The sequence below is a fragment of the Bufo bufo genome, chromosome 1 (assembly GCF_905171765.1).
Source record: "Bufo bufo chromosome 1, aBufBuf1.1, whole genome shotgun sequence".
Lineage (NCBI taxonomy): Eukaryota > Metazoa > Chordata > Amphibia > Anura > Bufonidae > Bufo > Bufo bufo.
The window spans coordinates 158,767,960-158,787,289 of record NC_053389.1 but is presented as its reverse complement, the minus strand read 5'-3'; the positions used below and the strand labels follow the sequence as shown (position 1 = coordinate 158,787,289).

General features: G+C 45.3%; 1 protein-coding gene across 1 annotated transcript in view; it reads right to left on the bottom strand.

Moving 5' to 3' along the window:
- Positions 1 to 9,592: 9,592 nt before the first annotated feature.
- Positions 9,593 to 19,330, bottom strand: part of NCAPD3 (non-SMC condensin II complex subunit D3) — a 48,797-nt gene continuing 39,059 nt past the window's right edge. The window contains 2 exon segments of the mRNA XM_040431090.1: positions 9,593 to 9,925; positions 13,171 to 13,306. Of these exon segments, the coding sequence (XP_040287024.1) occupies positions 9,826 to 9,925; positions 13,171 to 13,306 (236 nt within the window). The 3' untranslated portion in view covers positions 9,593 to 9,825.

The following is a 19,330-nucleotide window of genomic DNA, read 5'->3' as shown; positions in this document are numbered from 1 at the left end:
AAAGAAGTAGAAATGGTGCCGCCACTTGAAGGAACAAGGAGACAGCAACAGCACTGTGGGTAATCGAAAGCACTGAAACAATTGTGAATGTTTGAAAATACCAGAAATTTATGAGATACGGTAAACTTGTTTGTACTCTGATGTGTATCAGGAATGAATGTCGATGTACTGTAACTTAGTTTTATTTCCTGTTAATAATGAAGCCTCTGGGCTGTGATTCTAGCTGTTGTGAAATTACACCTTCATCTAGCTGCCGGTGGGGATGTGAGCAGGACATGTAGACAGCACTTTTGGAGACTGTAGGGTCGACCACTGTGGCCTCCATAGGTGTATGGAAATTCACAGCAGGTTCAGGGCTTGCAGTGATTGATATTGAGCCTAATACGCATCTTAATTAGTTTTGCCTTTTAAAAGGACCTTTGTGCTCTAAAGGTTACCTATCTCACCTCCCCCTCAGAAAGAACAGGTAGGGCTTATCTATTAGGTGCCTCCACTCCTTTATATGTCCTTGCAAAGTCTGCATCTGAAGTCCTGCTTGTCTCAAGGCTACCTTTATCATAATTTATAGACTATATGGTAGGTTCTGCCTTCGTTCCATGACTTTCAGGGTATTTTGATGAACCAGACTCATCACTTTGTAGGAAAGTACACCTGTGGATGCTACCAGTGATTTCTCTCCTTTGCACTAAAATTTTAAACCTGCTGTGCTAATTGCTGCAAAGCTTGGACACCTATGTTAGTTTAGAAGTGCTCCGTTTCTCAGGTGAAAAGTGTTCTAGTCCTTTGGGTCCACAGCTGACTTTTGTCTGCTTGCCCCTAAAGTATTTTGAGCATTCTGTTTGATCTGATACTTTGAAGTAGTCATGGACTGCCTCCAAGCAACTTTTTTCTTTGTGGATTTCTATGTTAAATCCCAATAGGCCTGGTGCTCCAGAATTTCCTCAGTTTTGTAGTGTAGTTTGGCCCCTATCAACTTGTGACTCTTCCCTTCAGCCTGGAAACTGCTTCACATACACTCAGAAGAGGTTGTTTGTAGGATAGTTCTCCAATTTTCCCCCCAAATATCTTGATGAAGATTCAAATACCTAGAGGACCTTTACCAGTATGACACTTGATACTCTTACTACTCTCTATAGAGCATGACAACCTTCCAGGGCAGAGTAGTTTTTTTTTTGCACACAAAGTTTGGACAATCTCTCATGGTCCTCCTCCTCCCCCAGCACAGGTGAATTCCTCTTCAAGAAGGTATCCACACTACTTTCTCCTACACTGTCACTGTTCAGTGGGCAATTCTGGCCTGCTGGGATCAAGCTCTAGTTTTGTTATCCTGTCGGCATATGATGCACTCTATTATTGTCTCTTCTCCCCGTCCATTATGCAAAGCTAGAGGTGATGTCTTTCAAACTCAGCATGGGGCACCTGGTCTAAGGTAGAGATTGAATTCAATATGAGAGAGAATCTAAATCGCACATCCTCATTACTATGCTTTTGATATGACAACTGTTTAAAATTTCAGCATGATAAAACATGGCTATACAGCACTATCATCAATCTATTGCTATGCACTATTAGGAGGCATTAGTATACAGTTTGATCAAAGAGCATAGGCCCGCTTACCACAACAAGATTGCCTCTTCAAGTGGGGACCTACTCTAACTTTGGCACGGTACTGTGCGACGACTATCGCACCCCCACACCGCACCAGCAGGTGATGGGACCCAGCAGCCACACAGCGCAGCAAAGCCACCTAGGCCCTGTGCCCCATCACTCCACCAGCACAGCACAAAAGCAGCGACGGCCACCGGGGGGCGGGGACCGGGACGACGACTTGTGGCCAGTAATAATGGGGGACGACGACTTGTGGCCAGTGATAATGGGGGGGGACGGACGACGACTTGTGGCCAGTGATAATGGGGGGGGGACGACGACTTGTGGCCAGTGATAATGGGGGGACGACGACTTGTGGCCAGTGATAATGGGGGGGGGGGGCGCACTGCACCACCAATGAATGTAATTAAAGAGGACCTTTCGTGGGTCCAAAGAATATGAACTTAGTAGCAGGCTGCATAGAGCGGCACCCAGGGATCTAAGTGCACTTACTATTATTCCTGGGCGCCGCTCCGTTCGCCCGCTGTAGCCCCTGGTATTTTCAACATTCAGAGCAAGGAGGAGGAGACTCCAGTCCAATCAGAGCTCAGAGTGAGGGAGTTTTTTTTTTTTTTTCCTCCCTGGCTCTGAGCTCTGATTGGACAGCGCTGCTGTCAGGGAGAAGGAGAGACACTGGCGTCTCCTCCTTGCTCTGAATGTTGAAAATACCGGGGGCCACAGCGGGAGAATGGATCGGCGCCCAGGAATAATAGTAAGTGCACTTAGATCCCTGGGCGCCGCTCTATGCAGCCTGCTACTAAGTTCATATTCTTTGGACCCACGAAAGGTCCTCTTTAACTCCTTTATACAATTGTCTGCAGCAGTATCACAGACCCGGCACCCGGCCTCAATAACAGGGCATGCGATCTGTGGCACCTGAGGGGTTATTTGCTGCGTATCGCATGCCCTGTTATTGAGGCCGGGTCTATGATACCGCTGCCTATACTTATGTTTTACATTCATTGAAGGCGCAGTGGCCCCTGCTATCTCCCCATTGGTGGTAGTGGCGGCCGCGTCACAGTGGAGAGGGAGGGACTCCTTCCTTCTCCACTGTGCTACTGAAGAGAACTTAGGCTGCGCGGCGGTCCAGTCACAAATGGCGACAAGACTAAAAAGTCTTGTCGCCATCTGAAAATTTTAAGCCGCATTTGCGACCGTTTTGGACGCCATCTGGAGCCCTGCGTTATGCGGTGGTGGACGACGGTGGCCGTCGCTGCTTTTGTGCTGTGCTGGTGGAATGATGGGGCCCAGGGCCGAGGTGGCTTTGCCGCGCTGTGTGGCATCACCTGCTGGTGCGGTGTGGGGGCGCGATAGTCGCCGCACAGTGCCGCGCCAAAGTTAGAGTAGGTCCCCACTTGAAGAGGCAACCTTGTTGTGGTAAGTGGGCCTATGCTCTTTGATCAAACTGTATACTAATGCCTCCTAATAGTGCATAGCAATAGATTGATGATAGTGCTGTATAGCCATGTTTTATCATGCTGAAATTTTAAACCGTTGTCATATCAAAAGCATAGTAATGAGGATGTGCGATTTAGATTCTCTCATATTGAATATAAGGTGGCGATTGTACTTCAAACCAACATCCTGGAAGTAGGGACATATTTAGTCTATCCTACACTAGACTATGACTGAATTGGATAGTTTATCCCATTTGTAGTAGACAATGCTATTATAGTTACCTAGTTATCAAGGTGACATCTACCCAGGGTCTAGTTTTGAGGAGTAGACATCTGGATGATATATTCCTTCAGGACTCAGCCCCCACCTTTAGCTTCCAGTGACCTTTTAGTACGATGGGTAGATCCGCTTATCCTTTTGTTGCCACTCAACTGCCATCTGCATGAATTCTCCAGAAATATCTCAGCCAACCTCATTAAAGGGGTTGTCTCAGGCTTGTTTCACATTTGCTGAGGGGTGGCTGGATGAATACCGCTGCACACAGCAGTTTTTGCCGGGTTGCAACAGGATCTCTGCCATTCCCCATTATAGTAAATGGGACTGGATGGAACCTCAGAACGTTAGCACCCAGTATTCACAGATATGGCAAGCTGTTCCTGGCCAACCTGCCCGATCTGTTTTAAAGCAAATTTGAATCAAGCCTCACTTCAGTAAATGGCATTTATCATGCAGCTAAAGTTAATACAAGGGACTTACTAATCTATTGTAATTGTCCATATTGCCTCAGTGATTCATTTTTCAATCACATTTTACACTGCTTGTATTCATGGTCACCAGCTACCTCCTATCTGTGCGGCAGCAGTGGCTGGTAGAGGAGCTGCTGCGCATGCCTGTCTGTCTGTCTGTGTGTGTGTGCACCCACGGTCTGGGCCACCAAAGACCGGTGGCTTTTCCTATAATGTGTCACACATCTGGTATCTCTGTACTCAGGAGAAGTTGGGCAATGTGTTTTGGGGTGTCATTTTACATATACCCATGCTGGGTGAGATAAATATCTTGGTCAAATGCCAACTTTGTATAAAAAAAAATGGGAAAAGTTGTCTTTTGCCAAGATATTTCTCTCACCCAGCATGGGTATATGTAAAATGACACCCCAAAACACATTGCCCAACTTCTCCTGAGTACGGAGATACCACATGTGTCACACTTTTTTGCAGCCTAGGTGGGCAAAGGGGCCCACATTCCAAAGAGCACCTTTCGGATTTCACCGGCCATTTTTTACAGATTTTGATTTCAAACTACTTACCACACATTAGGGCCCCTAGAATCCCAGGGCAGTATAACTACCCCACAAGTGACCCCATTTTGGAAAGAAGACACCCCAAGGTATTCACTGATGGGCATAGTGAGTTCATGGAAGTTTTTATTTTTTGTCACAAGTTAATGGAATATGAGACTTTGTAAGAAAAAAAAAAAATCATCATTTTCCGCTAACTTGTGACAAAAAAAAAAAAGGTTCTATGAACTCACTATGCCCATCAGCGAATACCGTAGGGTGTCTACTTTCCGAAATGGGGTCATTTGTGGGGTGTTTGTACTGTCTGGCCATTCTAGAACCTCAGGAAACATGACAGGTGCTCAGAAAGTCAGAGCTGCTTCAAAAAGCGGAAATTCACATTTTTGTACCATAGTTTGTAAATGCTATAACTTTTACCCAAAACATTTTTTTTTTTATCAAAGACATGAAGAACAATAAATTTAGAGAAAAATTTATATATGGATGTTGTTTTTTTTGCAAAATTTTACAACTGAAAGTGAAAAGTCATTTTTTTTGCAAAAAAAAATCGTTAAATTTCGATTAATAACAAAAAAAAGTAAAAATGTCAGCAGCAATGAAATACCACCAAATGAAAGCTCTATTAGTGAGAAGAAAAGGAGGTAAAATTCATTTGGGTGGTAAGTTGCATGACCGAGCAATAAACGGTGAAAGTACTGTAGGTCAGAAGTGTAAAAAGTGGCCTGGTCATTAAGGATGTTTAAGCTAAGGGGGCTGAGGTGGTTAAAAGTACCCCCAAAAAAAAAAAAGTTTAGTGGGGTGACAGAAGCCCTTTAAACCAGCAAAGGAGGCAATATGGAGTGCCTTGTATTACCTTTCTCTACATGATAAATGCATTTGCTGAAGTGAGACAACCTCACTAAACTGGTCTGTCTAACTATCCATCAGCTATCTAGACTACTATTGATTTATGAATTCATGGCTACTTTTGAGGGTTATCACGCTGAGCTGTGCAGGCCAATTGGACAGTGCACCTTGGCTTTAACATCTAAGTTTTCCAGGATACATGTTTTTACATCCTGGGATGCTTCTACTGGTTGAAGCAGTAAATGGGTTGGGTTATTGGATTCTGTCTCCTCTTCTGGGGACTACTTTAGGACATCCCATTGATGTCCCTTTCTTCTACTGACATCAGTAAGAAATGATGTTGTTACCAATCATGGCAGGACCCAGCCTCAGTGCTCCAGACTAAAAAAAATAACTAGTAGCCATTGGCTCCTGAACTGAAAAATTTAGTCGCCAAATTGAAACCGAATCAAAATTTTGGTATCGTGACAACGCTATGCCGATTAGATACCAAAATTTTGATTCGCTTTAGTCACCATAAAAAAGTATTGCGATACTCAATACCACGGAGGAAAAAAAAACAAACACCAAAAAAAGCCGCGTGCATTTCATGAAACGTTCGGCCCATAATAGAACAGTCCTATCCTATTTTTTGGGGTGACAAGGTGACTAAAAAATGGCGAATCGCATGGTTTTATTTATTTCTGTCACCGCATAGGAGATATTTTTTTAAATAAAATAATAGTTTGGATTTTTCAGACGCATCGCTATGTAATATGTTTATTTATTGTTTATATATTTTATATGTAAAATTGGGAAGGGGGGGCGGATTTAAACTTAATATTTTAGGGTACTTTCACACTAGCGTTTCTCTTTTCCTGCAGAGTTCCGTCACAGGGGCTCTTTACCGGAAACTAACTGATCAGGTATATCCCCATACATTCTGAATGGAGAGTAATCCGTTCAGGATGCATCAGGCAAAAGATAAAACCGCAGCATGCTACGGTTTTATCTTGGGCGAAAAAAAAAACTAAAGACTTGCTTGAATGTCGGATCCGGCATTTTCCCCCATAGGAATGTACACTGCTCAAAAAAATAAAGGGAACACAAAAATAACATCCTAGATCTGAATTAATTAAATATTCTTCTGAAATACTTTGTTCTTTACATAGTTGAATGTGCTGACAACAAAATCACACAAAAATAAAAAAAGGAAATCAAATTTTTCAACCCATGGAGGTCTGGATTTGGAGTCACACTCAAAATTAAAGTGGAAAAACACACTACAGGCTGATCCAACTTTGATGTAATGTCCTTAAAACAAGTCAAAATGAGGCTCAGTAGTGTGTGTGTGGCCTCCACGTGCCTGTATGACCTCCCTACAACGCCTGTGCATGCTCCTGATGAGGTGGCGGACGGTCTCCTGAGGGATCTCCTCCCAGACCTGGACTAAAGCATCTGCCAACTCCTGGACAGTCTGTGGTGCAACGTGACGTTGGTGGATAGAGCGAGACATGATGTCCCAGATATGCTCAATTGGATTCTGGTCTGGGGAACGGGCGGGCCAGTCCATAGCATCAATGCCTTCGTCTTGCAGGAACTGCTGACACACTCCAGCCACATGAGGTCTAGCGTTGTCTTGCATTAGGAGGAACCCAGGGCTCACAAGGGGGCTGAGGATCTCATCTCGGTACCTAATGGCAGTCAGGCTACCTCTGGCGAGCACATGGATGGCTGTGCGGCCCTCCAAAGAAATGCCACCCCACACCATTACTGACCCAATGCCAAACCGGTCATGCTGGAGGATGTTACATGCAGCAGAACGTTCTCCACGACTCTGTCATGTCTGTCACATGTGCTCAGTGTGAACCTGCTTTCATCTGTGAAGAGCACAGGGCACCAATGGCGAATTTGCCAATCTTGGTGTTCTCTGGCAAATGCCAAGCGTCCTGCACAGTGTTGGGCTGTAAGCACAACCCCCACCTGTGGACGTCGGGCCCTCATGGAGTCTGTTTCTGACTGTTTGAGCAGACACATGCACATTTGTGGCCTGCTGGAGGTCATTTTGCAGGGCTCTGGCAGTGCTCCTCCTTGCACAAAGGCGGAGGTAGCGGTCCTGCTGCTGGGTTGTTGCCCTCCTCCACGTCTCCTGATGTACTGGCCTGTCTCCTGGTAGGGCTTCCATGCTCTGGACACTACGTTGACAGACACAGCAAACCTTCTTGCCACAGCTCGCATTGATGTGCCATGCTAGATAAGCTGCACTACCTGAGCCACTTGTGTGGGTTGTAGACTCAGTCTCATGCTACCACTAGAGTGAAAGCACCGCCAGCATTCAAAAGTGACCAAAACATCAGCCAGGAAGCATAGGAACTGAGAAGTGGTCTGTGGTCACCACCTGCAGAACCACTCATTTATTGGGGGTGTCTTGCTAATTGCCTATAATTTCCACCTGTTGTCTATCCCATTTGCACAACAACATGTGAAATTGATTTTCACTCAGTGTTGCTTCCTAAGTGGACCGTTTGATTTCACAGAAGTGTGATTGACTTGGAGTTACATTGTGTTGTTTAAGTGTTCCCTTTATTTTTTTGAGCAGTGTATTAGTGCCGGATCCGGCATTAAAAATACCGGAATGCCGGACCGGTAAAAAGATACAAGACGGATCCATCTGTCCGCATGACAAGTGGAGAGACTGATTCGTTCTTGCAATGCATTTGTGAGATGGATCCGCATCCGGATGTGTCTCACAAATGCTTTCAATCACATCCAGATCGGCGGATCCGGCAGGCAGTTCCGACGACTGAACTGCTTGCCAGATCACACTGCCACAAGTGTGAAAATAGCCTTAGGCCTGTTTCAGACAGGCGTCACGTTTTGGCTCCGGATGCGTCCCAGGTGCATTGCGGCAAACCCGCGCGAGTAGATACCCAATTGCAGCCAGTTTTGACTGCGATTGCACCCGCACGATAAAAACGGAACGCAATGTGTTTTGCACGCGCGTGATAAAAAAAAAACTGACTGTGGTACCCAGACGCAAACTTCTTCACTGAAGTTCAGGTTTGGGTTCAAGGTTGTGTAGATGTAATTATTTTCCCTTATAACATGGTTATAAGGGAAAATAATAGCATTCTTAAAACAGAATGCTAAGTAGGGCTGGAGGGGTTAAAAATAAATAAATAAATTTAACTCGCCTTAATCCACTTGTTCGCGCAGCCCAGCTTCTCTTCTGTCTTCATCTGTGAGGAAAAGGACCTGTGGTGACATCACTGCGCTCATCACACGATCCGTCACCATGGTAATGGACCATGTGATGAGCTCAGTGACATCACCACAGGTCCTTTGACATGTCCTGAAGAAAGAACAGAAGACCGGCAGCTACGCGATCAATTGGAGGAGGCGAGTTAATTTTTTTTAACCCTCATTGGCACGGCGCCACCAATGTTTATTATACTGGGGTGTTGGGGGGCGCACTGCGCCACAAATGAAGATAACTGACCTGTTAATACAGATGCAGGAGGTGGGTGCCGGAATCAAATAGCCGGCACCCGACCTCTGACAGGGAGCTGCAATCCGCTGCAGTTAACCCCTCAGGTACTGCACCTGAGGGGTTAACTGCAGCATTGGTGGCACAGTGGCCACATCCCCTCCCCTCCTCCTCCCATCTCTCTTCCTATTGGCGGCGGCAGCACAGGGGGGAGGGAGAGACTCCTTCTCCACTGCGCTGCTGTGAAGAACATCGGCGGCGGGGCAGAACACTCATCTCCTGTGCCCCGCCGCTGTATTCAACTGCAGAGCTGCGGCAGCGGGTCTAGTCGCAAATGGTGACAAGACTAAACAGTCTTGCCGCCATTTGTAAATTCTAAGTTGCATTGGCGACCATTTTGGTTGCCATCTGGAGCCCTGCAGCTCCAACCTAGTTACTTTCTTAGGGCTCATTCAGACGGCCGTATACTATCTGCAAAAATGCGGATCTGTTTTTTTGCAGACTAGATGCCGACCTATTCACTTTTCTATTCCACGGTTCCGCAAAACAAATGAAACATGTCCTATACTTGTCCGTGAAAATCAGGACATGGCCCCATTGAAGTCTATGGATCCGCAAAAATACTAAATGCGATCCTTTTTTGCGGATCCGCAAAAAAACAGATAGCATTCAGTATTTTTGTGGACAGCATACGGCCATCTGAATGAGCCCTTAGAAATGGTTTTTGGGCCTCTGATGTTGTATCAAACTCTGTGGGACTGACAGAGATAGGGGATTAAAAGTACTCCTCTAACTTCGGTAGTTAAATAGAGAAGTAACACAACTCCGGAGAACGCAGCAGTTAAACCCCTGCCAATCAGACACATCACCTATCCCGTGGATAAGCATTTGTAATGGGATAACCACTTCAAAACTGGGCCAACCATGCACAATTATCCACAATAAAGCCTTTTAATAAGCAGATGGTATTATAAAGTGATTACAAGAATTTGGCTCCAGCTCTGAACATTTATATATAAAATGAGGGGAGAGGGTGTAATTAAAAAGTTTAGCAACATGGTTTACAGGATAAGTGCAATATTATACAAAGAGTTCAGCAGTGTCATACATAGAAATATGTACAGAAAAGGTGACTGTTAGTGCATCAGCCAAAGCACCCACACCCCTCCGTCTAGTTGGCTGGTTTGAGTGGAGCTCGCCCCGATGGCTGCCGCCTGGTACTTCTTCTCTGCACTGGCGACTCCACGTTCCACTTTCGTGGTTGCGGCGCTCTGAAGGAGAGAATGAACCACAGAAAAGTTAGACAAATAGATTTGAGAATGACCACCACATAAACAGACTAATAAGTGTGGATCAGATTAAAGAAAAAAGACAGTGGGGGAGATTTATCAAAACTGGTGTAAAGGAAAACTGGTGTAATTGCCAATAATAGCCAATCAGATTCGACCTTTCATTTTCTAAAGGGGTCCTGATTGGTTGATATAAGCTAAGCCAGTTTTCTTTTATACCACTTCTGTTAAATCTCCCCCAATGTAGTCATGACAGTAACCGTGGTCTACCAAACATACTGGCCCTCGCCCTTGTAGCTGTCCCTGAAGTCCGGGTAATTGTGTGCCAACATCTGCTGAAAAATTGGTTGCCACTTTTTTCACATTTCGAAATGGCTATTTAAGGCTACTTTCACACTGGCGTTTCTGGGTCCGCATGCGAGATCCGTTTCAAGGCTCTCACAAGCGGCCCAAAACGGATCAGTTCAGCCCCAATGCATTCTGAATGGATAAGGATCCGTTCAGAATGCATCAGTTTGCCTCCGTTCCGCTCTGGAGGCGGACACGAAAAACGCTGCTTGCAGCGTTTTGATGTGCGTCTGAGGAAACTGAGCCAAACGGATCCGTCCTGACTTACAATGTAAATCAATGGGGACGGATCCGTTTTTACTGACACAATATGTGCAATTGAAAACGGATCCGCCTCCCATTGACTTTCAATGCAAGTCAAAACGGATCCATTTGCATTATCATGAACAGAAATGCAAACGGTAATGCAAACGGATCAGTTCTGAATGGATACAAGCGTTTGCATTATAGGTGCGGATCCGTCTGTGCAGATACCAGACGGATCTGCACCTAAACGCAGGTGTGAAAGTAGCCTAACTTTGCAACACATTTACTAATGTTTTAACGGCACATTTGGGCTACAATGTATACCATCTTGGCTTTGATTATATAATAAATATATATATATATATATATATATATATATACATATACATATACACACACACACACACACACACACACCCACACACACACAAACACACACACACAGCTCAAAAAAATAAAAGGGAACACAAAAATAACACATCCTAGATCTGAATTAATTAAATATTCTTCTGAAATACTTTGTTCTTAAGGGTACTTTCACACTAGCGTTTTTCTTTTCCGGCGCTGAGTTCCGTCCTAGGGACTCAAATCCGGAAAAGAACTGATCAGTTTTATCCCCATGCATTCTGAATGGAGAGTCAGTCCTTCAGGATGCATCAGGATGTCTTCAGTTCAGTCTTTTTGACTGATCAGGCTTTTCAGAAAAACGTAGCATGCAGTATTTTTACCTCCGGCCAAAAAGCCTGAACACTTTGACTGAACGCCGGATCAGGCCTTTTTCCCATTGACTTGCATTAACGCCGGATCTGGCGCTGTGTGTTCAGTCAAAACGGATCCGGCTTTTGCATGTTAAACCCGAAAAATGTGAAAAAAAAGTTAAAGTCCCTAAATGGCGGATCCGTTTTTTCCAATGCATTTTTTCATTGTGATCAAAATCCTGATCAGGATTCAAATGTAATCCGTTTTCACACGTTTTTCCGGATCCGGCGGGCAGTTCCGGTGTCGGAATTGAACGCCGGATTAAAACAACGCTAGTGTGAAAGTAGCCTTACATAGTTGAATGTGCTGACAACAAAATCACACAAAAATGGATATCAAATTTTTCAACCCATGGTCTAATTTTGAGTGTGACTCCAAATCCAAAGTGGAAAAACACACTACAGGCTGATCCAACTTTGATGTAATGTCCTTAAAACAAGTTAAAATGAGGCTCAGTAGTGTGTGTGTGTGTGTGTAGCCTCCACGTGCCTGTATGACCTCCCTACAACGCCTGTGCATGCTCCTGATGAGGTGGCGGACGGTCTCCTGAGGGATCTCCTCCCAGACCTGGACTAAAGCATCTGCCAACTCCTGGACAGTGTTGTGCAACGTGACGTTGGTGGATAGAGCGAAACATGATGTCCCAGATGTGCTCAATTGGATTCAGGTCTGGGGAACGGGCGGGCCAGTCCATAGCATCAATGCATTTGTCTTGCAGGAACTGCTGACACACTCCAGCCACATGAGGTCTAGCATTGTCTTGCATTAGGAGGAACCCAGGACCAACCGCACCAGCATATGGTCTCACAAGGGGTCTGAGGATCTCATCTCGGTACCTAATTGCAGTCAGGCTACCTCTGGCGAGCACATGGAGGGCTGTGCGGCCCTCCAAAGAAATGCCACCCCATACCATTACTGACCCAATGCCAAACCGGTCATGCTGGAGGATGTTGCAGGCAGCAGAACGTTCTCCACGGCGTCTCCAGACTCTGTCACGTGCTCAGTGTGAACCTGCTTTCATCTGTGAAGAGCACAGGGCGCCAATGGCGAATTTGCCAATCTTGGTGTTCTCTGGCAAATGCTAAACGTCCTGCACGGTGTTGGGCTGTAAGCACAACCCCCACCTGTGGACGTCGGGCCCTCATGGAGTCTGTTTCTGACTGTTTGAGCAGACACATGCACATTTGTGGCCTGCTGGAGGTCATTTTGCAGGGCTCTGGCAGTGCTCCTGTTCCTCCTTGCACAAAGGCGGAGTTAGCGGTCCTGCTGCTGGGTTGTTGCCCTCCTACGGCCTCCTTCACGTCTCCTGATGTATTGGCCTGTCTCCTGGTAGCACCTCCATGCTCTGGACACTACGCTGATAGACACAGCAAACCTTCTTGCCACAGCTCGCATTGATGTGCCATCCTGGATAAGCTGCACTACCTGAGCCACTTGTGTGGGTTGTAGACTCCGTCTCATGCTACCACTAGAGTGAAAGCACCGCCAGCATTCAAAAGTGACCAAAACATCAGCCAGGAAGCATAGGAACTGAGAAGTGATCTGTGGTCACCACTTGCAGAACCACTCCTTTATTGGGGGTGTCTTGCTAATTGCCTATAATTTCCACCTGTTGTCTATCCCATTTGCACAACAGCATGTGAAATTGATTGTCACTCAGTGTTGCTTCCTAAGTGGACCGTTTGATTTCACAGAAGTGTGATTGACTTGGAGTTACATTGTGTTGTTTAAGTGTTCCCTTTATTTTTTTGAGCAGTGTATATAAAAATAATCAAGTTTGGGGGTTTTGAAAGGATTGAGACTACAAACTTAAAAGGGCAGTTCTGAATGGGTGACTGGGACAACCATTCAGTCCACCAGCACACAATACTCACGGCTCGTCTGGAGACATGACACACAGGACATCTTGCTTTTGCCTATGTGAGGGGTTTAGACTTCTTTCAGAGGTTGGCGTTTGGTTTGCACTAATGTAACTTACTCCGGCTCCAAAAGTTACATTATTAATAGTTCCTGCAATACAAAAAAAATAAGGCATTCAGCTGAAACAATCTTCAATTCAAGGCGGAGGAACTCTATCCTTTGCAACCATCACTGCAAATATTGTATACAAAAGGATCAAAAGCCGATTACTACAAAATGTTAAAACCTGTTGATTTAGGTCTGATACTGCCCTATCAGTTCGGTCTTTACCCATCAGCATACACCACATTATTCTCGCACTGGACTGCTACTTGGCATCATGCCATTGGTAAACATGTCATGTATATTAGTCGGTGTCACAAAGGTTCATGCAACTCACAGTACATTTATAGTGTGGGCTTAGAGACCTACTCCTGGTCTGTCATCTTAGTGCATTGGTCTGACAGTCATAATGAATAGCAGTAGAGACATTGTGCAGAGCATTATAGGAGTGATCAGAATATCACAGTTAAATTACCCTAATTTTGCAAATCACTGCACAAATAGCTGATTCCAGTGCTATAGAATGAAAAATTGCTTTCAGCACTGATGGTGTGCATAATGTCTGATGAAATGAGTCACATAACTCAAAATAGCCGGTATCAAAAAAGTGAATGTGTCATCAGAAATTGACCAGTTTAAAAATGTTTAGCATTAAAAAAAAAAAATGAATTTTTGGTGATATTTTTGGCTATGAACACCTTCTGGGGCATTTATTTATTTTTAAATAATTGCATTTTACTCATGTTGGACTAAAAAAAATAATAATCATCAGCTGGTCTGTATTAATAAGTTTCAGCAGTTTTTGTCCTACATGATTAAACTTCAGCCTAGCTTTAGAGTATCTTAGATTCAGTTTTACTGAGTTCTAGCATGTTGCTCTTCTGACAGCTGTGTAAAATACTCATCTCAACTCTTGACAACCCATGAACACTGCTATAATATTTTTCTTTTTATAGGTGAGAATTTAGCTATAATGAGTGTTTATGACAGGAGATTTGACTGTATTTAAAATGAGGCCAGTCCTCGACCACTTTAGCACCAAGTTTACGGAGGTGTACACCCTAAAAAAAAAAAAATAATCTGCATAGACTAGTCCCTTATACATTTTAAAGAAAGGGTAATATTCCGCCAATACCTGCTCTTGGAAGGCCAACATTTTACCGACTCCTGACTTCAGGCCTTTACAGCAAAGTTGGATTGGGCTGTAAATACCTAACAAACTCTCCCCACAAAACAATAGCTGTGGACAAGTCCTATCTGCTCAACAGACAATAGACTCTGCTGTTTTATCTAGGAAAGCAAGAAGCACCATGCCTGAGAGACAATACAGGGCCTTGCTCTCTGAGGAACACACCTGTGAACATGTGATTGATGATTCTTCCAGACCTGGGGGGAGCCACAGCCTGCAGTGACCTGTTCTGGACTCAAGGATGCCACCTACAGTAAGGTGTTAACCTCTACAAGCATGTCCACAAACTATAAATAGGCTGCTCTGACTGACTACGACAGTACCTGGGAGGTGTTTTAGGGATGCACATAGGTAGCTAGTTAGGCACTTCCTTCCCGAATGTTCCCTTTACTCCTGTCCTTCAGTTAGGCAGTTAACCTTTTATGTATAATTCCCTTTACTATTAATAAATCCCCTTTTAAAGATCCATTAGTTATTTCTATTAAACTTACAATTAACTGGCACTCCAAAACCCAGCAGATTGTACACCTACCCAGCAAGACATGGAATTAAAATGTATAAGATGTGTAAGAATACCTCTGGGAAAACCTACAGGTTGCGGATTTACGAAGGAAAAGGCACCTGGATATCATCCCCAGAATGCCGTCCCGTCCTAGGCATAAGTGGGTAAATAGCATGCACCCACTGCTGGATTAGGGTTACCACCTCTATGTGGATGACTATTACACCGGCATAACCCTGTTTAAGTCTCTTAAGTTTCAGAGGTACTGTAGCTTGTGGCACAGTATGCAAAAATCAGAGAGGCCTCCCTAGATCCTTGCTCAGGGAACCACTCACAAACTGTCACAGCAGGGCTCTCCTCCATAACATGCTGGTGGTTAATGTTAATGTGTCACCAAAAATGTTTTCTGCCAGTTAAATTGGATGACTGTAATTACCGTAAAATCCCTTACTTGTTCAATTCATTGTGGGACACAGCACCATGGGGTATACGCCCAGCTACCACTCGGAGACGATATAAAAAAAAAAAAGGTTGGATCCGCCCAGGTGGGCTATACCCTCTCCACAGACACTAGGCTAATCCGTTACCAATCGCAGTAGGAGAGAGAAAAAAAAAACCAAAAAGCACCAACATGTCCTGGACCGGGGAAGAAGAGCAGGAGCCCAGTGACAGAAAGAGAAATGAAACAAAATGGTGGGATCTGTGTCCCCCAATGAATTGAACGAGAAAGGGATTTTACGGCAAGTACAAAAATCTAAATTTTCTTGTTAATCTCATTGGGGGACACAGCACCATGGGACGTTCCAAAGCAGTCCCTGAGGGTGAGAAGGAAATCTCATGCAAAAAGTTGGACGCATAGGTGCAGGAGAACCATGTGACCCAACCGGACCAGGAGAGGCCATAGCATGAAATGGTAGATAGAAAACTAAGGAAGTGAGCAGAGAGGCTCCAGGACCAGTCCTGAACCAAGGAAAAAAAAAACTTCCTGGAGATAAGCTAAAGGAAGACCCTGTAGACCACCCCTCGGAAAAAGGAAGGCAATTCCATAAGTGCTGGAAGCAAAGGAACCCGACCAGTAAGAGGACCCGCCAAGGAATAAAAACTAAATGGTCTTAGACCAAAAACATGTCCTGTCCGTGGCAAACACCACTTGAAGGCCAGGGTATAGAGGAAACAAGAAAGCACTGGAGGCTGAACGATTGAGAGAAAGAATAGCAAAAACTCACCATGGGAAGTGGGTAAGCCTCCTTCCACTGCAAGGCAGGTGGGAAAAGAGAAACACCCTAGGAGAAGGTGGAAACCCCATCCTGCCAGAGAAAGCAGCAAACTACTGGGGGCACTTGGTAATGGCCAGGAGAAGGTAACGTAAAGACATGCTTCCCATACAAAGGAGGTGAGAATCGAGCCTCAGAAAAACTGGAACAAAATATTGTAAAATGTAAGTCTAGAGAAATCCCTGGCCACATGAAGTCTCAAGAAAAAAGGAACCAGTTGCAGGCCCTGGTAATACAAGTGGAGACACACTTGTCTAAGAGATTTTGAAGTAAAAGAGAGAGGACTCCAAACACACCAAGGAGAAACAGTTCTCAAATCGAGGGAAAGCTCCATCCCAGAAGTGGCCAATACAAATGCAAACCGGAGCAACAAACTCCCAGGTACCAGGACCTGACACTGGGAGACGGGAAGAGAGGTTAGAATCTCAAAGGGAAACAAGCTTATGGGGACCCAGGAGGAAAAAGAACCAAACCGGGCCTAAAGAAGCAGCTGTCATACAGAGCATGTGCGGTCAGAGATGCCATGAGTAGTTTCCCCAGAAGGAACAAGCCAGTTAAATGGTCTAAGAATCATTGGGGCAGGGACTCCAAGCAGGATTACCCAGTCAGAGGCTCAAGTAGAATCCACAGAACTGGACAACATGAGGACAATAATAGCCAGATTATTAAAGGAAAAATGAAATGTAGCAACCCTAGGGAAAAAAAAAAAAAAAAAAAAAAAAAAAACAACATCAACCATGGTTAACCAACCATCCCAAGTGTAGTGACTAGCATACTGTATAACACTGCCCCAACAGCAGCCTGGATTTTTGTAATAGAATCGCCAGACATCCATACGACAGAAAAGGATGCAGAATTTGCCAGGGAAAGCCGGGAGAGACAACACTGACATGTAGAAACCAGCTACCAGCAGAGCACAATGAAACCCCCAAGGAAGGGGGAATAAACTGACAGGTGCAGACAATGGCGAGGCCCAAACGAATGGCACTTTTGTCAAGTAGCACAACTAATCAGAGAACATAAGAGTGCCAAGAACGTCCGGACCATGGAAGAACTACGGGACCATGTCCGATAACAGAGCAGGATGCAGAAAATTCCACCCACCAAGAAGGTGTGTGGTACTCACTAGTTCTGTCACAGCCATATGAGAGGACGTCCAGCAATGACCCAAAAACTGCAGTAGTGGCTGGTGCTCACAATGCTTCTTATCCTTGCAGGATAGAGCATCCAGTGGTGATCCAGGTACACTTCCAGGACTGGGCCATGTAACTCTGTGAAAACAAAGCAGAACGGCAGTAACAACAACACGAGTACTGCATCCATGAAATGGTGTAACGCAGCTGTGCGGTATACAGTAGTACTTTATAGGGTTTACAAAGAACAAACCTAGCATGACAGCCAACAACCTGCCCATGGCGGAGAGAGTGTGGTTGTCTGGTGCATAACAGGACTGAGAAGTCTTGTTAAATAGTGCGTCAAGAAATAAAGTAAAAATCATGCCTAGTAAAGGGGCAATGAGAAGACTTGGTGCACTCAGAGGGCCTGGTTTAGGAGGTACTGCACCGGGTGTCAGATCCAAACAGGGCAGCCATATACTGGATCTAACAATTGCAACTGTACTCCGCCCAAGAAGGGCGGAGGGGACATATGGTTACCAGGTACATACTACAACCAGGATGGTTTGTTGGATACAGCGCCTTGAGATAGTACAAGTACACCGCCGAGGACGACGGTAATGGGGTGCCACATGTATACTAGAACCAGAAAAGAGTGATCAATATCGCGTCTGGTGATGGTACCATCACTCCGCATGAAGAGGGGTCACATGATTGCCTAGCACACGTTAGAGCCAGGAAAGGGTAATGCAGGAGCCGTATGGGCCACAGATTGCACCAATAGGGTACAGCACTTGAAGATACTACAAATACTCTGCCTGAGAATGGGAGTAATCTGGCTGCATGGTGCACACTATAATGAGTGGAGACATGGCTACAGCATCTGAAAATGGTATAGGTACTCCACTTGATAAAGGAGTAATATGACTGCGTGATGCACACTAGAACCAGACAGGTGTAATGGCTACAGCATTTGGAGATGGCACATGTACTCTACCTAATAAAGGAGTAATACAGCTGTGTGGTGCAGACTAAAACCAGACAGGTGCAATGGCTACAGCATCTGAAGATGGCATCTGTACTTCACCTGATAAGGGAGAAATACGGCTGCATGGTGCACATCAGAACCAGACAGGTGTAATGGCTACAGCCTCTGGAGATGGTACAGGTACTTCACCTAATAAAAGAGTAATGTGGCTACATGGTGCACACTAGTACCAGACAGGTGAAATGGCTATAGCGTCTGAAGATAGTACAGGTACTCCGCTTGATAAGGGAGTAATATGGTTGCGTGGTGCACACTAGCACCAGGGTGATGTATTGGCTACAGCGTCTGCAGAAGTAATACGGTGGCCTGGAACACACTTGGACTAGGAGGGTGTGTTGAATATAGCCCCCAGTAATAGTGAAATTACCCCAGCTGAAAAGGAGATACATTGCAACCAGGAAAGTCTGCTGGATACAGCATTTGGCAGTGGTACAAGTACCCCCCTGTGACTGTGAGAGCATACGTACCTAGGACACCACATAGGTGTGCCCGCGTGCTAAACACGGTGGCGGGTAAAGCACCACCTACTGGAGAGGCGGCAAGCTGGCTTACCTGTGTGGATAATTACCTGCAACCAGGGGAGTGCCATCTGAAAATCCACTAAAGGGGATACCAACCCTGGAGAGGAGAGGTTCCTTAGTGGACATTTGTCTTTGATCACCCAGAGAGATTCTGTATGGTGGAAGACCGCCTGATGCTCTGTTCAGAGTCAGAATCGGTGCAGAGGAGTCCTCCAATTAGGCAGAAGAAACCTGAGGAGTTTTCCTCAATGCTAGTCCCGTCCTGGGAGGAAACCAGGATGCAGGGGATGAGCATGGCCTATGAGGGGAGACCCTAGGCCGCTACTGCACACTTCCCCCTGATATGGAACGAGGGCAGGAAGCAAAGGACTCCCAGAAGAGCGGCATATAATCATCATAGCCGAGAATAGGCGCAGGCTACGG